Here is a 22,726-nt window from a genome sequence, read left to right as displayed (position 1 = left end):
TAAGATGAAGTACAAAGTTTCAAAAGTTTTATAGTTGTAACTTTTGAGCAATGGCACAATTTGTACAAAGCTCTAAAATTTTCTTTGTATGTCCATTAATGTTTGACGGTGTAATCTTTTGCAAGGTCTGTTAAGATCCACTGAAAGAGCAAAACTTAAATTTTCATTTGACACCTGGATGACCTCAATAATTTGAAAAATAAGGAATATGGTAATTTTAGTTTTATGATGCTGAGTGATGAAAGTGAAATTGGCGCCAAATTCACATTTTTTAAAACTTTCTTCCTGATCGATCCATTTCCCATCCAAAAAATCGGAAAAAAATAATTTAGCCTAATTTCATTGGTATTTAAGTATTAAAAAAAATGAAAAAATCTGAGACATTGAAGCACATTGCTCTAGGTGATTTGACATGGAGTGATTCACAGGGTCGGATTTAGGGGGGTACAAAGGCGCACGTGCACCCCCTTCGTTGTAAATATGCACTACCTAAAATAAGAAGCTAGCAGTGAATTTTGCAAAATCAATAGTTTCAGTCAATTTTCTGAAGCTTGAAGGAACAGGATTCATCGAGAGCATATACTCAGCATTTTCAAGGCAACTCCTCATTCACACCACAGATGCACAAAGGCATTTAAAAACCTCAAATTTAATTCAAATGTACTGGCAATTATTTGGTGCACCCCCCTCAGAAAATCCTTGATCCGGCTTTGATGACCCATATATATATATATATATATATATATATATATATATATATATATATATATATATATATATATATATATATATATATATATATAGTTAGATAGATAGATAGATAGGGTTACTAAGCACGTCAACGTGTACTTCCACAAAACATAAAGTGAAAAGTGGTAAACAAACAGCAGCATTATCAAAACAATTGCAGAAATCAATCTTTGGTAACAGAAGGAAATTTACAACAGGTGCCTTACCTAGGTTTAAATTTGACGAAGGAGATCAAAGTCTGAATCTTATATTATTTAGGGAGGAAACGACATATATCAGAATCTAGTCACCTTAATCAAGTTACCAAAAATAAATTTTCCCTCTCAGCAACAATAATAACATAACTCCCAGTATTATCAATGGAGCATAAGATAACGCTTTTGAGATATGATTTATATACTATTAAAGGAACAAAATTAACAAATTACTAGCGATTGGTATCTTAAGTAAGAAGGTCTTCAGCCAGGATGTTGTTGCTAGGCATCATTAGTTTACTTGTAGTACAGTTGAGTGTGGGGCAAAATGATGACTTTTACTACGATACTTTCCCTGATGGTTTTGTCTTCGGAGCAGCTACTTCAGCTTATCAAATAGAAGGAGCTACCCATGAAGATGGTAAGTATAATGCTACCATATTTTCCCAGCATAAAATTGTAACGTTTTCCTGAAAGTTCCCAACTAAAGGATAGGAAATTAAGAATATGTGAGAATTATTGTCAATTTACTTTAGCGTAAAACTTAAACTACAAGAATAAGGCTTAAATTGGATCAAAACACACAAAAACTTTATTCCGGGAAATCAATGTCCTGTCAAAACTTTTCCTGAGGGACAATTATCTCCTAACAACATTATAACATCTATATTTTGCCCTAAGTTCGTTATATTATAATTTCTGCAACTAAAAGGTAATTTACTCACTAAATGTTCAGTGATAACACTCAAGATAAAATATATTTAAACTGATGTATTTTCCGAAGATTTTTTTTTTTTTGCATTTACCTCTCTATTTTTACAAAAACTACTTCTTTATAATTGAAGATACATTCACTATTAATGGCTTCTTACATATTATATTCTTTGCTACTTAAACAAACATATTTATGCATGTCTGGCCACACAACTTCACAACATAGATGTTTAGATCTGGCCATACAAGATAATGATATCATACGATACGGACTATTGTCCATATCAACCTATACATATTTCTTAATGGTATCTTTATAACATTTTGATATTTCTTTTAGTTTATTATTATTAATATATTTGAATGGGTTTCATCTTAACCTGCAGATTATACAATCTATCAATGTTAGGGCTGTAGTTCGTTGTACAGCATCTAAGCATGAAGCTAATACTTCTTTCTGAATTAGCAAAAGAGGAATTCTTAGTTGTGAAACCTGAAAGAAACAAGATCAGCATCCTCGAAAATGTAATAATTCTTGAAGATAATTCGTTTAAAGCTTGAGTAGTAACACATACCTCATGTCGAAAAGTTACATGAACTTTTTTTCATACCTAGGTAGTAATAATTAGGAAATAATAGGTGGAAAACTCAGAGAGTAGAGAAAAGAAAGAGAGAGGTAAACGCTATGAAATGTGCTATATACTTCCATAATTCATCTTCCCCTCTCTTCTCCTCTCTCTCCCTATCTTCGTCTTCGTTTTCTCTTCTTGCAGACTCATGTATTTTTAATTTTCTAGCTACATGGATATCTATGAAAAAAAATAGTATTGACCTTGTTATTTCCCCCTCTCTGTTTGTGATCTAAAATTGTGTATATCTTCCGCACTACGTTCATTCCTGGTCAAACACTATTCGTCGTAAATATTGAGTCGTAAATATATCTGAAGTAAATTAAACTATAACCCACTTTGCAGTGCAATCGTTTCTCTCTGAAGCGAAAGACCCCACAATACTCATTAATGATTTTTTAATGCATCCAAGTTTAAACTCTGAATCTTCGACATTCAAGTCGAGAGCGTTAACCATGAGGCTAAGTGGTCTAGCGACGAACAGAACCATCGAAACTTCCAAAGAAATTATATTTTGTTTTTACTTATCAGTATTATAATGAAAGAGAGTATTGTAACTTATGTCTAAATTTCCAAAACAAGAATTTTAAAGAATAAATTCGAAGGTACGTACTAGTGCGTTGAAACAGATCAAGAGTCATTTGGGTCATGATTTTTGTCCGAGTCTTCCAAGTTTAGGTGTCGCCTTTCAGAGTCGATGGGACCCGGATAGACCCAGAGAGCCAGATAAAGTCGGAGTCCCATACAGACCCGGTGATATAAAAGAACTCAAACTATCAGATCTGCTGCATTAATGCAGTTTTTCTAGAGATCAATGATGTAGAGTATTTATTTGTTTGATTGCAGGTGACATATCTAAATCAAGGTTCCATGTCTTGAAAACCATAAATACAGTATAAGTTTCATGTTTATTTGTTTTTCCATACTGAAAAATAGTACAGTTGTTTTTCAATATAGGCTATACAAAGAGATTGAACAAAACACTGTTCAATCTGCAGATAAGTGAGTCGTGATAACGATATCTCATGTAAAATAATATAGTCTAGCGAGGTCTAGTCTTCTTCTACTTTTCGATTATCTTTTATCCATTTGAAGATATCACATAATTACTGTCAAATTAATAGTATTTTAATTTTATGGTCATGGGGCCTCTTAAATCTAATCCTTGCCATTAAATTTATCCTACCCTTTAGCGAAATTAAAAGTAGTTTTTTTTTTTTTTTTTGTAATTTTCCGAATTTTTACCAAGAACTATTTGTTAGTTGAAAACATTTTTCTATCTAGGTATTTAGATTTAAAGACACTTATTAGAAGTTAACTTTCATTTTTTTTAGTAGGTGTGCATAGAAAAAGTAGTGTTAAGATATTGCCATTTGTTCCATATACACAGGGGATCAATTACATATGTAACACGATTAAGTACAACAACTCCTTAAAACAAGAACTATTGTACCTTAGCCGAATTGACTTCTGACCTTGAGATCTGTTCTCATATCAGCCAAGCCTCTTACTGCAATGTTGACAATTCTGTGATGTTTGAGTTCACTATGACTGAGGAAAACACACTTACAGAAACTTTTGATCTGATACAATCAACGAGGATATAATATATTGAAATATATATTAAAGTGAGCCGAAAAATTCATTTTTTTCAATACCGCGGAAAAGTGGCGACTTAGGGAGACGAAAAAGAGGTAACAATAAAAAGAAAAAGAAATTAAATTGATTAATATGTTCCAGGCACGCATGTATTCTAAAGTTTGTCGAAATTTGAAAACAATCATATTTTTACAATAATGTTTAACATTTTTAAATTAGTCTTTTCCCGAATGTAATAGCTCAAATTCTTATGTATTAGATTCTCAGAAAATAATGTTTAAATATTATTTAAATCCATTAACATCGTCCGGTCGCGCATTGTCTTCAAAGTTAATGAAATTTTAGAAAATAATTTACAAATAAAGGTAGATCACAGTTCAAAGGGAAAAAAATACAAACAACTTACATGTTTTTTTCTTTATTGAATACAAATTTAAATGTTTAAAAACAAATTATTTTAGACCATTAATAGGATAATTGGCTAAGATCATGATACCGATGGCTAAGAAATCGAACCCAAAGAGATGTGAGGATTATAGAACCATTAGTCTCATATCTCATGCAGCTAAAATTCTGCTCCGAATACTGAACAGAAGGATATACGAAAGAACAAATAAAGATGTTGAGGAGGAGCAGTTCGGGTTCAGAAGAGGCAAGGGCACAAGAGATGCAATTGAATTATTAAGGGCGATCGGTGAAAGATTTATAGAAAAGGGAAAGAGATGTATGTTGTATCTATTGATCTAGAAAAGGCTTTTGACCGCGTGAATTAGGAATTGTTGTTGGGAGTTCTAACGAAGATAGGGTTGGAATGGAAAGATAGAAGACTCATAAGAAACTTATACATGAACTAACAAGTAAGTGTTAGGATAGAGGAAGAACTGACGGAAGAGAGTGCAATTGGAAGGGGAAGGGGACAAGGATGCTGCCTCTCGCCAACACTATTTAATGTCTATCTAGAAGAGATAGTGAAAAAGAGCCTACATGATGATGATGGCATTTCGGTAGGAGGTAGGATGATTAGATGCATAAGATTTGCAGACGATATGGCGCTTCTTGCAGAATATGAAAAGAAAATAAATAACATGTTAGAAAAATGAGGAAGGGCTTTGAAGAATATGAGATGAAAATAAATGTTAGAAAGACAAAAGCCATGGTGATTGGAACGAAGGGGTCTGTGTCAAATATAAAAGTAGGAGGGGAGAAAATAGAACAAGTGAATAATTTTCGATATCTGGGTAGTATTCTTAGTAATAACATGAAGTGCGAACGTGAAATAAAAGCAAGGATAGGGATGGCGAAAAAAGCCTTTAGGAGGAAGAAAAGTCTGTTTTGTGGGACCTTGAATAAAGAGTTGAGAAAAAGACTCATAAAATGCTTCGTGTGGAGTGTTGTACTGTATGGAGCGGAAACGTGGACATTACGTAAAGGTGATGAAAATCGACTGGAAGCCTTCGAAATGTGGGTGTGGAGAAGAATGGAAAGAATTAGTTGGGTCGAGCGGAAAACAAATGAGAGAGTGTTAGAAATGGTGGGTGAGAAAAGAACACTTTTAGACATTATTAGGAAGAGGAAGAGAAACTGGTTGGGGCATTACCTAAGAAGAGACGTCCTAGAGGGTATGGTGGCGGGAAAGAGAGGGAGGGGGCGAAGGAGATTGCAATTAATGGATGATATAAAAACAGAAAGATCATACGCGAAGACGAAGAAGTTGGCGGAGTACCGTGGAGCATGGAAGCTTCTCAGCTGCGGCAAGTGACCTGCCAATAAAGACAGAATACCTATGAATGAAAGTAGGATAAAAAGAATATCGTAGAAATGTGATTCTTTTCCAAATTTCGACAAACTTTAGAGCACATGTGCGACTGAAAGATATCAACTGATTTTATTTATTTTTTTACTCCTGTATACTCTCCCCAATTCTCAACTTTTCCGCGATATTACGACTTGAAAAAAAATTGAACTTTTTCAGTCTATTCTAATATATATTACTATCCTCATTGATTGTATCAGACCAAAAGTTTCTATGAGTGTGTATTTTCTTTGGATCCAGTGAACTTGAAGAAAAAAAAACTGTCAACATTGCCGTAAGAAGGTTGGCAGATATGATAACAGATCTAAGTTTAATTTGGGTTCAACGCACAATAGCTCTTGTTTTAAGGAATGTAAGATTGTATGTATTTCACGATATTACTTAAAACAACAGTGTTTCTAGCTTCACTCATTTGTATTTTAGACTTATCCTTTTCATTTTGGTGTGGCTTTTCTTTAGTGTTGTCATTATGGAAACTAAATTAGAGTTACGTGAAATCATTAAAATTTCCTTATCATTCAGTTATCATTCGTAACCAGAAAGTTGGACTTTTTACTGACCTACCTGGCATACCTGAATGCCAGATGATAAAGTATAGGATAGTATATATTACTATATATAGGACTAATAGTATATATATATAGTTATAGTAATGAAATAGCAGCTCCCTACGAGAACGTTAACCTGTGCCGACGTGACGATAAAGTCATGAAATGACGTTTCCACATTATAATATAATTTAGAATGTCCAATCATGATAACGGAGAAACCAAAAGAGGTAGAGAAACGAAACTTTTCACGAAGCAACTAGAAAAAGCAGGAACCTGCCCGTGTATTGATGAATCACCTGATGAACAGTGTTGCCAACCCAGGAGAAAATTGTTTTTGTAAATCGAATGGCCTAAATTGGATATCATCATTGGAAGCAACAATGAAAATAAAGACAAAAGAGATAGCTTCTCGAAAAGTTTCACTTTATTTCTCGAAAAGTTTGCAACACTGATCTTCGTTTACCATCTTTTTTGACTTTATTTTCATTGTTGCTTCCAATGATGATATCCAAATTAGATCATTCGATTTACAAAAACATATTTTTTTCATGGGTTGGCAACACTGTTCATCCGGGGATGTTCGTCAGTACACAAGCAGGTGTTTTTTCGCTAGTTGCTTCGTGCAAAGTTTCGTTTTTCTGTCTCTTTTGGTTTCTCTGTTATCACGATTGGACATTCTAAATTATATTATAATGTGGAAAGGTCATTTCATGACTGTCATCAAGTCGGCACGGGTTAACTTTCTCGTAGGGAGCTGCTATTTCACTAATGCGTAATTACGGTCACATAATACATTTCGCGGGTGTGCGTATCGTAACACGAAATTACCTTATATAAGGGAGACCCTAATATATATATATATATATATATATATATATATATATATATATATATATATATATCTGTATTCTACTTATTACAATGCTCATGAACATTGTACTTCTAGTTTCGTATAACCATCATGTGTAAGAAATTATATTAAGTGCAAACAGACATTTTTAAAACAAAGTATAATCTGTTAGATTAAATGAGCCGTTCTCAAACTGTGTACCGCTACATCTCACGGACCTATGGCTGCCTTACAGAAGTAACGTTAAATATTTATTGATATAATTATAAATGATAACAGTTTTTCACAAATTGTTTTGCTATTTGAAATTGGAATGGAATGGAATTAAATCTAATCTTAAGTAGGAAAATATAATCCTATATTATTTCTCATAAAACAAAAATGATTGTAAATTAATGATTATTATCGAATATATAGTGAAACAAAAAAAAAAAAAAAAGTGGACGGAAACGAGAAAATACCAGTAAAGCTCACAGAAATGTCATCCACCACAAGTCAATATGTCATGTTATTGGACCTAAGATATATAGTAACAAAGATGAGATTCTACCAGTGAGTCACCCTACTCATCTTCATATATATCGTACATTTCAGAACTAGTCGCATGACACTTCCTTATGTGAGTTCTTCCTTGGACTACTTATTTTAAATAGTGATATAGGAGTTTGGAATTGAGTATGTCGAGTCGTTCAAATTCTGTAATTCCAATACTCGAAGCAAATATACGCATTTTTTATTATTATAGGACACACACACCCACTGTGTTCTAACTGAAGTTACATATTTCTGTGTTTTAGAAAATGTTGTGCATTTTAATAAGCAGAAAAGCTTGTCACATGTCACAATTTGCAGCATAAAACTGAAGGTTGAGCAAGCTAATTCAATATATTATATCACTCAATGTCAACCATAGATCCTAGTCACTTTCAAACTATACTTGGACAATTTAATATGGTTTTGGGAAGTTTGTGATTCAGAAATTGGCAACATAATCAGAAAAATGTAGGTTGTGAAACTGCACAACTACACCGAAACATACTGAAAAAAAGTAGACATTACTTGTGTCGAAACGCTACTCAAACTAATCGTATTTACAATTATATGCCAATTACTAAAATAACTCAATGCATTTATGTATGTTTGATGAAATTCGTTTGCAAAAGTTTGTTGTAACGCCTATGAATGGATCTGTTAAACCATCTTTTGGGTACAGAAAATCAGATAAGTATCAGAAAAATATAACAATCTTTTTCTGTGTGATACATAATAATATATTGCTTTTAATTTGCTTTTAGGAAAAGGCGAGAACGTTTGGGATAGAGCCATTAGCACAAGGCCTAATTTCGTAACCAACAATCAAACAGCAGATATAGCTTGCGATTCTTATCACCTCTACAGGGAGGATGTGCAAGCTTTGACGGAAATTGGGGTAAGATAATAGTAAACAAGAAAAATATCTGTATTGTAGTGAGTATTTGTGACTGAGAATGGGAAACAGCAATAAGTGTTTTGAAAGTAGAGCCCCAAGTTTAATATAACTGTTGATTGCAAATGAGCAAGCTTCAGTATGCTAAACTTCAGGTTCTTTAACTCCTTCGAGAGCAAGCATAAGTAATTTTTATATAAAATGAAGCTTTGCAATTTTATGTGTTTTTCTTTTTATTATCCCAGAAGCAGATTGGTACAATGATGGGAAATATTGGCCAATGGAACGAGATAACGTTCTAAAACATGTTGCGACAACTATAACTTATGAACGACTTCCCAATAATAGTACACAAAACGCCTTGCGATGGGACAACAAATAACTTTCAACGTTGGCCCTTTCATACAAATTATGTCACATAGGTCCTGTTAATAATCCTCACTACGAGACAAAATACAGTTGTCTAACGTTGGATTTTTCTTTTCTTGTTGAATTGCTCTAATTGATAAGACTGAATGGTACGTCTTGCACAAGCACAGGTGTTCAATAGTATTGACAACCATAAACTTAGAAACCCAATGTTCCTACCTAAAATAATGAAGTCAGGACCCCTTTTCGACCACTTAATAAGAAAGCAAACTTTATTTTTAGTTTTTATTTGTTTAACGTACTTCAATTTAAAAAAGTAGAGAATCAGACTTAGAAATAAATAGGCAAGCACGAATTATACTTCTTTTACACTTTGTAGTTTTTACAGGTATAATTGCAAGATTACATTGCCATTCGACGAACTCTTTCTCTTCTACAAAGGAATGGTTGATTGTTCACAGATTATTTCTGAATTCTGACTCTATTACATTACAGAGAGTAAATTAATCCTACTCTGTTATGTGGTAAATTTAAATAATTCCTTACTCCCTTTAGCGCTGAAAACGATCGTTGTGTCCTGTATCCCTAATGTAGGGAATGACCAGTGTAAATTGACTCGTTGTCGCTTTGGCTGAAAATAACTCTTGAATCATAGAATGCATGTGGTCTCATAAAATGTCCACATAATCACTGCTAGTAATGCATTCTGTTAACGTGGTGTAAGGACCCACGGAATACTAGGGACCCACGGTGTAAGGACCCACGAATTACTTCCCTGTAAATTCATTTAAAGAAATCGTTCTTGTTCTTCCATCCCTATGCTGCTGCTTATTCGCATCTAAACATTTGGAAATAATGTAATGTCATATGTATAAATTAACCTCCTATGTACATAGTGATTCACAGTTTCATGAAAATCCTTTCCATTTTAATAGTAAATGAAATACTCAATAGGAGGAACGTTCATCACCTTTTCTATATGTTACTAGCCAAATTATAGGGTTGTTAATGAAATATATATTTATGAAATTTGAACATTATTGCATTAGCAGTTTTTGAGCATTAATTGAGCACCTAAAATGTTACTGTACTTCATATTCAATTATGAGAAATCAACTAGTAATTTAGATGAAAATACTAATGAATTTAATCTGTTCTTGAATAAATCTAAACCTTTTACTGGAGAAACTTAAATTCCGATTACTTTGTTTAGGCTGACTTCTATCGTTTCTCTTTATCTTGGTCGAGGATCCTGCCAACTGGAGACATCACTGTTATCAATCAGAAAGGAATAGATTATTACAATCATCTCATTAATGAGCTTACAAGTAATGGAATTGAAGCTATGGTACGTGATTCTCTTTCCATTTATGATTACTATTGTATATATTTTATTAAAGTAAAACATAACTGTATTATTTTTCTTTTAATAATTGCGATACTATCGTAACGTAATATAATTGCAATTAATACCAAAATATGGTAATAAATTATTATAGAAAGAATACAATTTAGTTGTTACAGTTAATTTCTATTACAGTTATTAGTTATTACAGTTTATATTACAGTTATTAGTTATTTCTGTCATAGTTATTAGTCGATTGGTTGATTTGGAATTTAGCGTCCTTTTCAAAACTAATGCTATATGACGTTTGGGGAAACTCTATAACGGAAAATTACGTTATAAGTTGTAGCTTCAGTGATACTCCATGTAATGACACTCAGCAAAATTGAACCATTCCTCTTCTTAGTTTTATCTATTTATTCTATAAGTTAATTTTGGGTTTTCCAAAACCTTTTGAGGTTACCTGTAAATTCAAAGGCATTTGCACTAAGATAACTAAATGAAACATAAAGATCAAAATAAAGGAACATGTCAGGTAATCTGCACACGAAGACTCAACCTCATTAGGCACTCAAAACATCTTAGTACAAACACAAAATCCAAGAATTGCGAAGTCTGCCTATGTGTATAAATCATCTCATAAACACATCTCCAACTCGTTCAATGTACAGTCAGCGACAAAAGTTATTTCCGTATGACGAAATTAGTTTCGTAAATTACTTCCAAATGGAAAGATAATTTGAATACAATTTTCGGTAAATTAAAAAAAAAATGTAATTTTCTGTGTGTTCCGATCTTGAAACTTTGTGAAACGGTGTAGGTTCCACCATTATTCCCAAAGTAAATTTTAGCAAACGGAAATAACTTTTGTAGCTGACTATACGTACATACATACATACATACAAGAAAAATGAACAGAGATAAAAGTAACTAACTTAAAGAATGACATTCTTAAGATAATATTAGTTTTATTACTATACCACATCATTAGGAAATTGCATAGTAACATTTATTTATTCCATAGTGAAAATTCTACAATCTTTCCAAATAGTTTATTTACAGCATCACATGATCTGACGACTCTGATAAGAAAAGTACTTGAAACAAATATTAAATTGTAATGATAATTTTTCCCCGCCGTATAGATGAACGAGAAATTTCCTGTATTTAATTTTTTCTCTGTTAAGATAAAGCATTAAGCCATTCTTCTTATTTTTCTGATGAAGGTAGCAGATCGCGAATCATCGAAATTAAATACACTGAAACTAAGAAGAGAGTAATTGAATTTTGGTTTCATTTTCAAGGTAATTTTCATTGTGTACAAAAACATTGATAGACAGCTAAAGAAATTATACTTTTTAATTTTGTCGTTGTCCCTTTGCCTACACTATAAAATATATTAAAATTCACAAAAAGAAATTATAATAAAAAAAATAAAAAGGTTTTGCAACTTATTTATGTGCAATAATTTTGAATCCTTGATGTAATTATTTATTTATTTTACCAAAGTCTCACAGCAAAATAAATTCTTATATTTATCTTTCATTGACAGGTGACGCTTTATCACGGTGATTTACCGCAGCCACTCCAAGAGAACTTCGGAGGATGGCCAAACCCTGTTCTCATAGATTACTTTGCAGATTACGCCAGAGTTGCTTTTGAGAATTTCGGAGACAGAGTAAGTATTCTAATAGATAATAATGAAATTAACTGTTCCTTGAAAGAAAAAAAATATCAGTTACCAGTTAACCTGTAATGTTCTTCATAGTTAATGCTGGAATGAAGACAAAACTTTTCATTACCAAATTGGTAACAATAATTCTGAACAAACAACAAAAATTAAGAAAACATCTTTGTTAAAAAAATAAGACTTAAGAAAGAAAGTAATAAAGAAAATACTTAGAACTGTGTACACCTCTAGACTGAACACTTACTAGTGAAGAACTACATAAATGACTATAATAGAACTACCAGCATTTGTCTACTTGAGGCAGTATGTTAATATACAAACAAATTATGTATATTTTTTGTAGTCGATAGGTACGATTTGTATTTCTATAAGGGAAAAAATTAAATGTGGTCTGGTATATACAACTAGGATCGTATTAATTCAATCTATCATGCCAAAATTAACGAATTAAATGATATTTCTGCTTCAAGCCAAACGATCTGATAGAGCTCCCAGCTAGGTGTTGATTTGAAGAAACAGTGTTTCATCTTGTTCTAAAGCTTGTATAATGGATGTTCAGAAACAAGTTATCATCGTATTATGTCGTTAAACAGCTCTTCAAAGAAATAATGAAACTCTCTGTCTTTTACTTTTCGACAGTATTATGTTCCTGTATCTTCACTTGCAGCAAGTGTCTTGTCGAGCAAGAATTATTCCCAAAATAAAAAAAATCAGCATAAAACTTAATATACAGTTCAAAAATATTTTATTACACAAACTTTTAAAAATGAATGAAATTTCATCTACTTACTGAATCGTGTCTGATAAATGATCATAAAATTTTCGTCCATGTGCGACGTGTAGTTCAATTTTGGATCTATTAACGCACAAAGAACCAAAGAGAATTAATGTGTCTACACTGCTAAAGTCACTTATCCGTTTGTAGAGGCACGAGCAAACAACTTTAGAATAAGCAAATGAATTTAAGTACAAGATATTACTCTATTAACCAGCATGACGCATATGAGTCTGCAACCCTTTTGTAAATTTGGCAATACGTTATGCATAGATAGCAGCTTTCAAATACTAACAGTTTTTAAATGTTTAATATACAATTAATATTATTAAAGATTGTTTTAGTTATTCGGTTTTGATATATCTATTTGTTTCAGTTACATAAGTAGATCTGATGTTGTGCAAACATACAGTTGAAAGCCTACTCTCTAATAAATAACTTATGTAAAGAAAATTCTCATTTGTAGTCCAGCTAGCGACATTACTTAGAGAAAGGAGATAAAAATTTAGCACTTTGCATGAATTAGAATTTTTTGTCAGTCTATTCTCTTAAAGTTTATATAAATATAATAATCTATTGAACAATATCGCTCTGGGTCTCATGATAAAGTTTGTATCCAAGTTCATGAGTTCTATAAATTACTTAGAAGTCAATCTCATTGACTACTATAACCAAAGAGATTTACTCTCTTAACGATTGCAGTTGTCTCCAATTGGCAAGAGTCAAGCATTCGCAGTTGTTTAGTCATGATACTTGTATCACTACATTCTAAAAGCTAATTTGGAATCGACTGGAGGACTTTAACCAATTTTAGGGATGTACTAATATATACATCTATTGAACTTTTCTTACTTGATTCTTTATTTATGCGGAGTTTCACATTCCACTTCTGCACAGACACATATCAGTTGTGGATCTAAGCTTAACGTATACCCCTACTGGAGATCGAATCCTACAAGTGAGAACACCGCTCCGTTTTATTTAAGCTGACTTTAAATAATATGTTACAATTACATTGAGATATGAATATCAATCGATGGCTCTGTAATAGTCAAGGTAATTCAAAAGATTAGTTTCATTAGGGTAATTTAGAGAAATAATAAATCATATCCTGTTTGTTGTTTTTTATTTCTAATCTTTTTACTTTTTAATTTTAATGAAGGTGAAATACTGGATAACATTCAATGAACCATGGGGTCAGTGTACAGGAGGTTATGGCAGTTCAGGTAGCGTTCCTGGAGTTGATTCTCATGGTGTTGGAGAATACTTCTGTGCTCATACTGTTCTTAAATCCCACGCCAAAGTATATCATATGTACAACGAAGAGTTCAAACCAACACAGAATGGTAAGGATTAATTATAAAGTTTACCGACTGTTCAGAATTACACAGAACACTGGATGAGAATTATTCGTATTATAGGAAATATGAATGAACATATAACACGAGTTAAGATTGATTTACGAGAAGTATACAGTTCAAATCATGTTTGAATTTGCTTTGTTGCTTATCTAACTATGGGTCATCCCAAGTAAACTCATCACAGTGATTATCTTCATTATATTTGAAATACTCAGATTTCAACACTTTTTTTTTTTTTTTTTTTTTGTTACTTGAAATCACTCATACGAGGTTAGAAAAAATATCACATATTAATTTTGTATTGTAATTAGAATTTTTAAGTTTTGAGCCCTAGACTTAATGGCGATAGAGTTGTTGAGTTTAGAAAATTATTTCAAAGATTTTATGATATGTTTTCGAAAATGTCCTCTCGAAAATTAAAATTTAAAAAATGTAAATTTGATTTTCTAAAAAAAAAAAGTGTTAATTTTAAAATTTTGGAAACCGTGTAACGATGGATATTCTTTTATATATTTACAGAATACCAAAGTACATTTTTTGTGACTATAATTGGATTATCAGTTATAAAACAAACTAGTAAAGACACCATAGAATACCACACGAAATTTATATTTATGAACGAATTTATGCTACCAAAAAATTTTAAATTTGAAGTTGAACTGACGTCAAACAACAACACTCTAGGCTTTATATGAACTCCCATATCCCAAGTATGTAAGATTTTATCCTCACCAATATTTTTTGAAGTTTAACGAAAAATATTTCAACTTCTGGGAAGCACATCTGTTTAATATCATTTAAATAACGACAATACTATAATATTCGGTAGAGTAACCCTACACAGGTTTTATCTCGCCATTTTTTTATTATTATAAAAGATGTTTATACAGTTTGTACACACAAGATTACAAATAAATTAGTCTTTAAAAGTTCTTTCCTCTATAATTGGAGCTCCTGTCCGTTGAGCTCGAAGGTTTGAGGTTTGTCGGTTAAGAATGATCCTGTCCGTTGCAGCTGGATCTAAAGGAAATTCTTGCCCGTTGCAGCTCAGAAGTAGGATTAGAGGAGTCTCTTCCTCCAGTTGTAGCTTGTAGAGATACGTGAGGATATGACCAGTTAACAACAGATGACTTTTGCCTCGAATTGTCCGTTTTTATAGCTAGTCTTCGGTTGAAGTGATCCTCTTCGTATTTCTTTGTGTCCCCTTCGTGTTCATCCGGTGTGACGGCATTCCTCGGCTACTTGCTGGTGTTTGTGCCGAAGTACGTGGTTTTATTCACTAATACGGGATGCTTTCAGTATGAGGGGACATTGCAATATTCTAGGCTTCATATAGCCTCTTATATCCCAACTATATAAGGCAATATTTTTTTAGGTTTATCCAAAAATCTGTTAACCTCTGGAAAGCATATCTGTTTTGTACAAGTTCAAACAACAACGATATTCTAGGTTTTATATACCACTCATATCCCAAGTATGTGAGATTCTAAGTCACCAATATTTTTTGAGGTTTACAAGGGAAATCTTTCAACCTCTGAGTAGCACATCTGTTTGGCATCAGATTAAACAGCAACAATTTTCTAGGCTCTATATAAACTGTCATTCCCAAGTATGTGAGGAGTTAACCTCATTAATATATTTTGTTTGGTTCAACGTAAAAATCTATTAACCTCGAAACACTTTTATCCTCAAAAATTATCTTGCCTTAAAATTCTAACATCAGCAAATATTTCCATGTATGGAGCGTCAGATATAAAAAGCCACCGTTAAATTCATCGTTACTCGTGAAAAGATGAACGAATTGACTGCATTAATGATCCCGGCCGCCGAAATAATCGCTCTAGTGATCTATTAGAAAGAAAACGGAATTCACAAATTTGATTTCGTTCAAAAGTTATCAAGTGGAATAACGAGCGGACGAACGGCTATAATAACCTTACAATCTTATAAGTCCTAATAGCATGATCTCCTAACTAAAAGTGCGGAGATTAGAATTTGAATAACGAAAATAAGAATACATTTTAGCATAAGAGACTGAGTAGTGTTGACTTTTTTGATTACTCTGCGAAATAGAAAAGAGTGGCTTGCATTTTCCCATATAAATGCGATGAGCTCAGGAGCGCATCCACAAAGTCCGTACTCCCCGAAAATACAACTTCGTAACTCAACATACATCTGCACATTTTCTCAATAAAACTATGATTGTTTAACAGAGAAATGATTGCTTTAACATGAAAATTTGACCTTACACTTCATCTGTACTCTTTCTCTTATAGATTCATTCTAGTTCTATCATTTTTTTTTCTCTGAAAATATAGGTGGAAGTATTTTATAATTACTTATAGTCTTTTCGGATGCAGAATAATACCCGTTCAATACTCTATAGATGTAATGCCTCATAGTATTGGACCCGCTCCCCCAACAAAAAACCCTGGGTGCGCCTGGATATGTTGGCGCTATATCTATAAAACATAACTCTGTAATAAAAACAATGAAAAGGAACAGCTGTGAAATTTTATAAATAACACTGTATACTGTATACGTCTTTGCAGTAGTTTCAATACTTCTTTTAATTTTCTTATAGTAGTTAGATTGATGCTTAGCTACATTAACATCAAAACACATTTCTCCTCTTGTAATCACTTTATTATTCTTATCATCTCTTTTCATTTCTGATATGAACTTAACATCATTAAATTATCTGTTCCTTAATTTAACACCTATAAAAGCGTTATTTAAAGTCGTGGATACAGATCCATGTCTACTACATAAGAATTTTAACAGGGATATGTTCTTAGTTGACTCACTGATCAATTATATGTACCATCTCTCAAATTAAGTTTATTCAGTTATGATTTGAATAGCGTCTGAAGTTTGAACAAGGTTATAGTTGATTCTATACGCCATTTGCAAACAAGATTTGTTTCTTACCTTTTTAACTTTAATTAGACATATAATTAAATTATTTATATAATTCTTAATAATTACTTGTCGATCGTACGGAACACATTATAATATTTTAAATTATTCACCTATTATTGTTCTTCAGGTAATTCTTCTTTTAATATTTCGTGTGAGACACTCGAACAATCATTGTCGGTAGAGCATAATGACTGAAATTCTTTTCATCAACACCATCTTTATACTATTTTTTGTGCCTCAAAGGCGATAATTTAATAATATTACGTCTTTTTCGGTAGTTTTGGTTGCCTGTCTTTACCAATATGTTACATAGGCTGCTCTTATTATTTAATATATATAGAATACGTGTATGTATGTATGTATGTATATCATAGGATTTTGCACTATCTATTTACTTTACCCATTAGGACTACGTGCAGATTAAGAAGAAACCACACGATGGAAAACTTAAAATACAATTAAAAACGGTAAAGTAAATAGGTAGTGCACGATTCTAGGACATGCATACATATATTATGTATATAATAAAATAATAAGAGCAAAGGCAGATAACCATAAATACCGCAAAATATTAAATTCTGTTGAGATACGAAAAAGCAACATAAATCTTGTGTTGTGAGAAAGGATTTAAGTCATTGTATGGCCGTGAGAATCAGTGTCCAAGTATCACACTAGAAATATTCGAGGAGAAATTGACTAGGTGATTAATTATAATACGTGTTAATAGTTGATTATATGTTTTAGTAGTTAAAGTTCTGATAAGTAGATGATGTTATAACAATTAGCAATGTTTTCATAATGCGTGGGTTTGTTTCTAAAGCATATTTAGTTACCTTCTAAAAGCTTCTTCTTTCTTGTTCTTTAGGCGTAAGTTTCCCTTGTTATTAAGTAAATCTTGACTATTATGGAAATGTTTTTCATTAATAAATTAAACATAATTTATAAGCTGATGAAATATGGTGAAATTAAATGAATAAATAATTTACAGAAATATGTAAAATTGCTAAAACTCACATAACACTAAATTCACAAGATCCTTTATGTCATCTTGTATCTTCGAACCCTCCTACTAACTTTCTAAACTTATATTCCAGTAAATAATCACCATACACAAACAACCATACACTATTACAACTTCTTTCTAACAGAGCATGTTCAATTTTTAGTAGCACTGTCATCCCATTGCTTACTTTCATGAAACGCCTATGTCATCAATATTAAAATGGATATTATTATTATTAAGATTATTATTTAAATTAATGAGATGGAAACATAAAATTATGTTTTTTTTTTTTATATCTAGAGATGTCTCTGTGAACACCTTTCATAATAAGAAAATTTGTTTTAAAAAATTACTCAAGTACATAACAGGAAAATAAAAACGAAAACACACACATATATATATATATATTCCTGTTTTAAACTTACTATTAAAATAATAGCTTGCATTTTTACTTTTCTTATTATTTTTTATCTCAAAATATACAATGAACTAATAGAAAAGATAACAGATAAATCAGATAGTCGGAAAGTCTTGTCAATTTCATCCATCAAAATTTTGTTTCTAAATGGCACCGGACTACTCTGGTTCCTAAAATTTGAATCTTTTTTTTTTTTTTTTTTTTTTAAATATTCAAGATGACTCTCTTTCTGAAAATATTTAGAAATAATAGTACATTTTAAGACACAGTGATCACAGTGATGATTAATAATGAAATAATTAATTCATTAGCTCCTAACAGAAAAGTAAACTAGTGAAATAAAAAAATAATTTTGAAGATATGAATAGAAAAAAATAGGGAAGCATATTTTGAACGAATAGGGAAATCTCTAAAGTAGAAAATAAAGTAAGAAGACGTTATAGAAGGAGTAGAAAGAAATATAAATAAAATAAGAAATGAAAAATTTTGATTTAACAGAAGACATCAATGAGTTAGATTTGAATTTAAGGTTATTTTTTATTATAATTTCAGAATTTATTATTGAATTATTTATTTGTTTATTTACAAATATTTTAGACACAGATCAATGTCAATTTTACACTGAAACAATGTAACAACGCATATAAGAAATAACAAAAAAGAAAGAAGGAAAAATACAAAATAAAAAAAATTACAAAAAAAAATTATATACATAGAACATGAACCATATTTACAGAGACTTTAACTTGTTTTTAAAATGATTTTCAGAGTCAAAAATATCAACATCTGACAAACTATTATACAATGATGCCAACCTGAAATATAGGGAACATTGTATAATTGATAATCTGGGCGTTACATATGTAAGTAATGTATGACTGCGAGAAAGGGAGAAGGTACGCGAAAATTGACAACGGAGACCAACAATTCAGAGTTAATTTTTCCATTGATAATTTTATGGAAAAACAGCAAGTTTGCTACCATACGTCGAGTAAGTGGAGTCTGAGTATTGAGTTTGTTTAGGAGCTCTGTTTTATTAAGACTACGCACTGAATGTACTCTTTGTTTGACAATGGCAAGAAAAAAGTTAAGGATAGAATCAAAACGGGATAAGTTTGAAGCACAGGCCATATTCCATATCGGTGAGCAATATTCGATTTTAGGAGATAGAAAAGCTTTGAAGAAAATACTAAGTGATTTGAGATAGCGAATTTCAATAAATCTCTAAAGCATATCTAGTATTCTCATAGCACTCTTAACAGTAAAGGTAATGTGATCAGCAAATGTAAGTTTCTCATGAAACAATACTCCGAGATCTTTATGTGTAGCGACTCTTTCGATAGGACTGTTATTAATACAATATTTGTGATAAACTTTATTTTTCTTCAAAGAAATACTAAGAGTACAACATTTTTGAGGGTTTAGTTTTAAATTCAAAGTCGTACACCAGTCCGTAAGTTTAGTAAGAATTTGTTGAAGTAGTAGAGCATTATCTATGGTAGAGATTTTATGGAAAATTTTACAATCATCAGCAAAGAGAAGAATGTTCGTAGATGGTAAAGAGAGGAAGGAAGGGAGATCATCCATGTAAAAGAAGAAATAGCAGTGGTCCTAGAAGACTACCCAGGGGAACTCTAGGAAGAACTGGGACAAATTTGGATGAAGCATCTGGTATAAGAACACATTGCATACGATTAGTAAAATAATCCTTTAGTTGTTAAGACAAGAATTTTCCATGAAGATTAAATCTGTTGGATAGCTTGTAAAGAAGCATATGGGTGTCAATTTTGTCGAAAGCTTTGGAGAAATCTAAGTATATTACATCCAGTTGAGAGGTTTCTGAAATACAGTTTATAGCATAAGAAATTCTGATAGGTTGGTGAGGCATGATTTCTGTTGCAGGAAGCCATGCTGTGCAATGTTCAAATAAGGGACTGTGAGATTGTAAAGTCTGTCCTTAATGATTTTCTCGTAAAGAATTGACAACGGAGAGAGAAGAGAAATGGGTCTATAGGAACATACATAAGTTTTAGTGCCAGATTTATAGATTGGAATAATGTTAACCTGTTTACAAAGTTGGGGAAAAAACCTTCCATAAAACATCTATTAAATAAAAAAAGCCACGGGATAAGCAATTGACGCTTCTGTATTGCGAAGGAAGGTTGTATAAATATTGTCGTGTCCAAAAGCACGATGGTCAGGTAGAGTTATATATTGGTCAGGTAAAACTATCGTGTTATAATTTTAATGTTTCCAATATCCAGTCAATTAAATTTAATGCGTATTTACAGTGGATTGCCTTTAATTAAGACATTGCAAAAACCCCTCAGGAATTCTGTCGTTCTACTTACAGATTTCTGTAATTCCTCAATTTTTAGAGTTCCGAACTATCGACTCTCCCCTGGAGTCTTGGTCACGGAGGTTTAAAATAGGAAGAAAAAGAATAGAAACATCAAAGAATAAAAAGGAACGGACTTACCAAGAGATGAGCTGTGTTTTATAAAAAAAACACGCCTTTCCTGTTCCTTGTTGGAAGTTGCCAACTCATGTTGTTGTATTTATTTCCATGCCAATGCTGTGAAAGTTCTGTAAATTACATCTTTGGCATGGCATTGTATTACAAAATGTATCACAGCATTGGCATGACAATAAAAATAACAACATGAGATGTAAATCTTCCAACAAGGAACAGGAAAGGCGCCCAAATTGATTCCGCCATATTTTAGTTCGCGTTATCTCATTTGGAGATCACTGGTGCACTGGATATGTTTTTTGTACAACAGCTCTTTTCTTGGTAAGTCCGTTCCTTTTAATTCCTTGATGTTCCTATTCTTTTTCTTTTTTTTTTTTTTTCCTGTTTTAAACCGCCGTAACCAAGACTCTAGGAGAGAATTGAAATCTTGGAACACTAAAAATTCAGGAATTACAAAAATCAATAAGTAGAGTGATGCCTTTAATTACTTATTTACAGGTGCATAATTACAGGAATTGCATAGTGATATGAGCTATAATTAAACTTTAAAGTTCATCAAAATAATCAGTTATAGTTTCAGAAACTTCTTTTTCTTTGTATAACACATTGTACACTTTTCTTTGTACACTTAACTATATATTTCCTTCTTGCTGACGTATATATAGCTTTACAATCAAAATAGTTTACCCCCAATACTATTCAGTACATTGTAGGTCAAAATAATTGATATCCTGATATCTTTTAATATCTTTCAGTTGCTAAAGATTAGATTGAAAATTGAATTAACTTAATTTAAACTTACAGACTGAATCCTGCTTATCTCATTATTTCGTTTTGTAAACTAATTTAACTTCTTTTGTTTCTTTTTCTTAGGTCAATTAGGAATTACTCTTGACTGTGGATGGTACGTACCCAAGACTAATTCCTCAGGAGACATCCAAGCAGCTGAAAATGCGCTACAATTTAGGGTAATGATAATTCTAATTTTATTTAATATATAATTCAAAATTAGATTTTCCTTAACACTGTAGATTTCAAAAACTAGTACGTACGACTAGAAACACAAACAAAGTCGTTTTTGCGGTGAGATGTAGGTTTTTCTGTAGAAAACTGGCTTTTTTAAAAAATAGAAAAACGATACATTTCTTCATTGGATTTCATTATTTTCTTATTCCAGTATCACATTATTTTCCTGTAGTAGATTTTACAATTTAGAAATTTCCAATACTTGTGAATTTTATGTTTAGGCCAGAGCTGGCTATCTTGATTAGTTTTCAAAACTAATACAATGCTGGATTTGCGTTACTTGCCAGTAAATGTATGTTATGCAACCCAACATATCGCAAGTATCATTTTGGTTGAATAACCGCCCTTATCAAGTATCTGGAAGTTATAGTCTACATCTTATCATATGTGACTCTGGACGTTATTAAAATTTTTAGTTAGAAGTATAATCGAAGAATAAAAGTCTTACAACTTATTTGGTTATAATCCGTGGTCAGAAGAGTCAACTAGAGTTTATTTTAATATTTTTACAATGTTTCTGGGTGCTTTGTTTTTTAATGTTTATAAATATATGTTTCGTAGAACTGTTCAAAGCTTATATATGTGTGTGTCTTCGTATAATTTGGGTGCAATTACAGAAAGAAAAGCTATTCATAGAAGAAGAATCAAGCATAACATAAATGATAGTTGTTTACTTGATAAAGCAAACAGGTTTATGTGCAGAGCATACTAATTACTAAGAATAATAGATTTAAAGCATCTATGGTAATGGTAAGGTCATAAAGAGAATCAAGGCAGCAGAAAAGCTTCATTTACCTTTTTACACAGGGGTAGCCTAA

The 22,726-nt window shown here is 31.8% G+C and overlaps 1 protein-coding gene across 1 annotated transcript in view; it reads left to right on the top strand.

Moving 5' to 3' along the window:
- The first annotated feature begins 1,190 nt into the window (after positions 1-1,190).
- LOC145664153 (myrosinase 1-like) overlaps positions 1,191-22,726 on the top strand; it is a 34,413-nt gene continuing 12,877 nt past the window's right edge. The window contains exons 1-6 of the mRNA XM_081730554.1: positions 1,191-1,365; positions 8,396-8,529; positions 10,109-10,243; positions 11,793-11,918; positions 13,868-14,051; positions 21,756-21,850. Coding sequence (XP_081586680.1) covers positions 1,218-1,365; positions 8,396-8,529; positions 10,109-10,243; positions 11,793-11,918; positions 13,868-14,051; positions 21,756-21,850 — 822 coding nt within the window. The 5' untranslated portion in view covers positions 1,191-1,217. The remainder of the gene's footprint in view (positions 1,366-8,395; positions 8,530-10,108; positions 10,244-11,792; positions 11,919-13,867; positions 14,052-21,755; positions 21,851-22,726) is intronic.

Source organism: Thermobia domestica, chromosome 11, assembly GCF_964235325.1.
Source record: "Thermobia domestica chromosome 11, izTheDome1.hap1.1, whole genome shotgun sequence".
NCBI classification, from domain to species: Eukaryota; Metazoa; Arthropoda; class Insecta; order Zygentoma; family Lepismatidae; genus Thermobia; species Thermobia domestica.
Note: the sequence above shows the minus strand (reverse complement) of the source record. Positions and strands in the feature narration are given on the sequence as shown.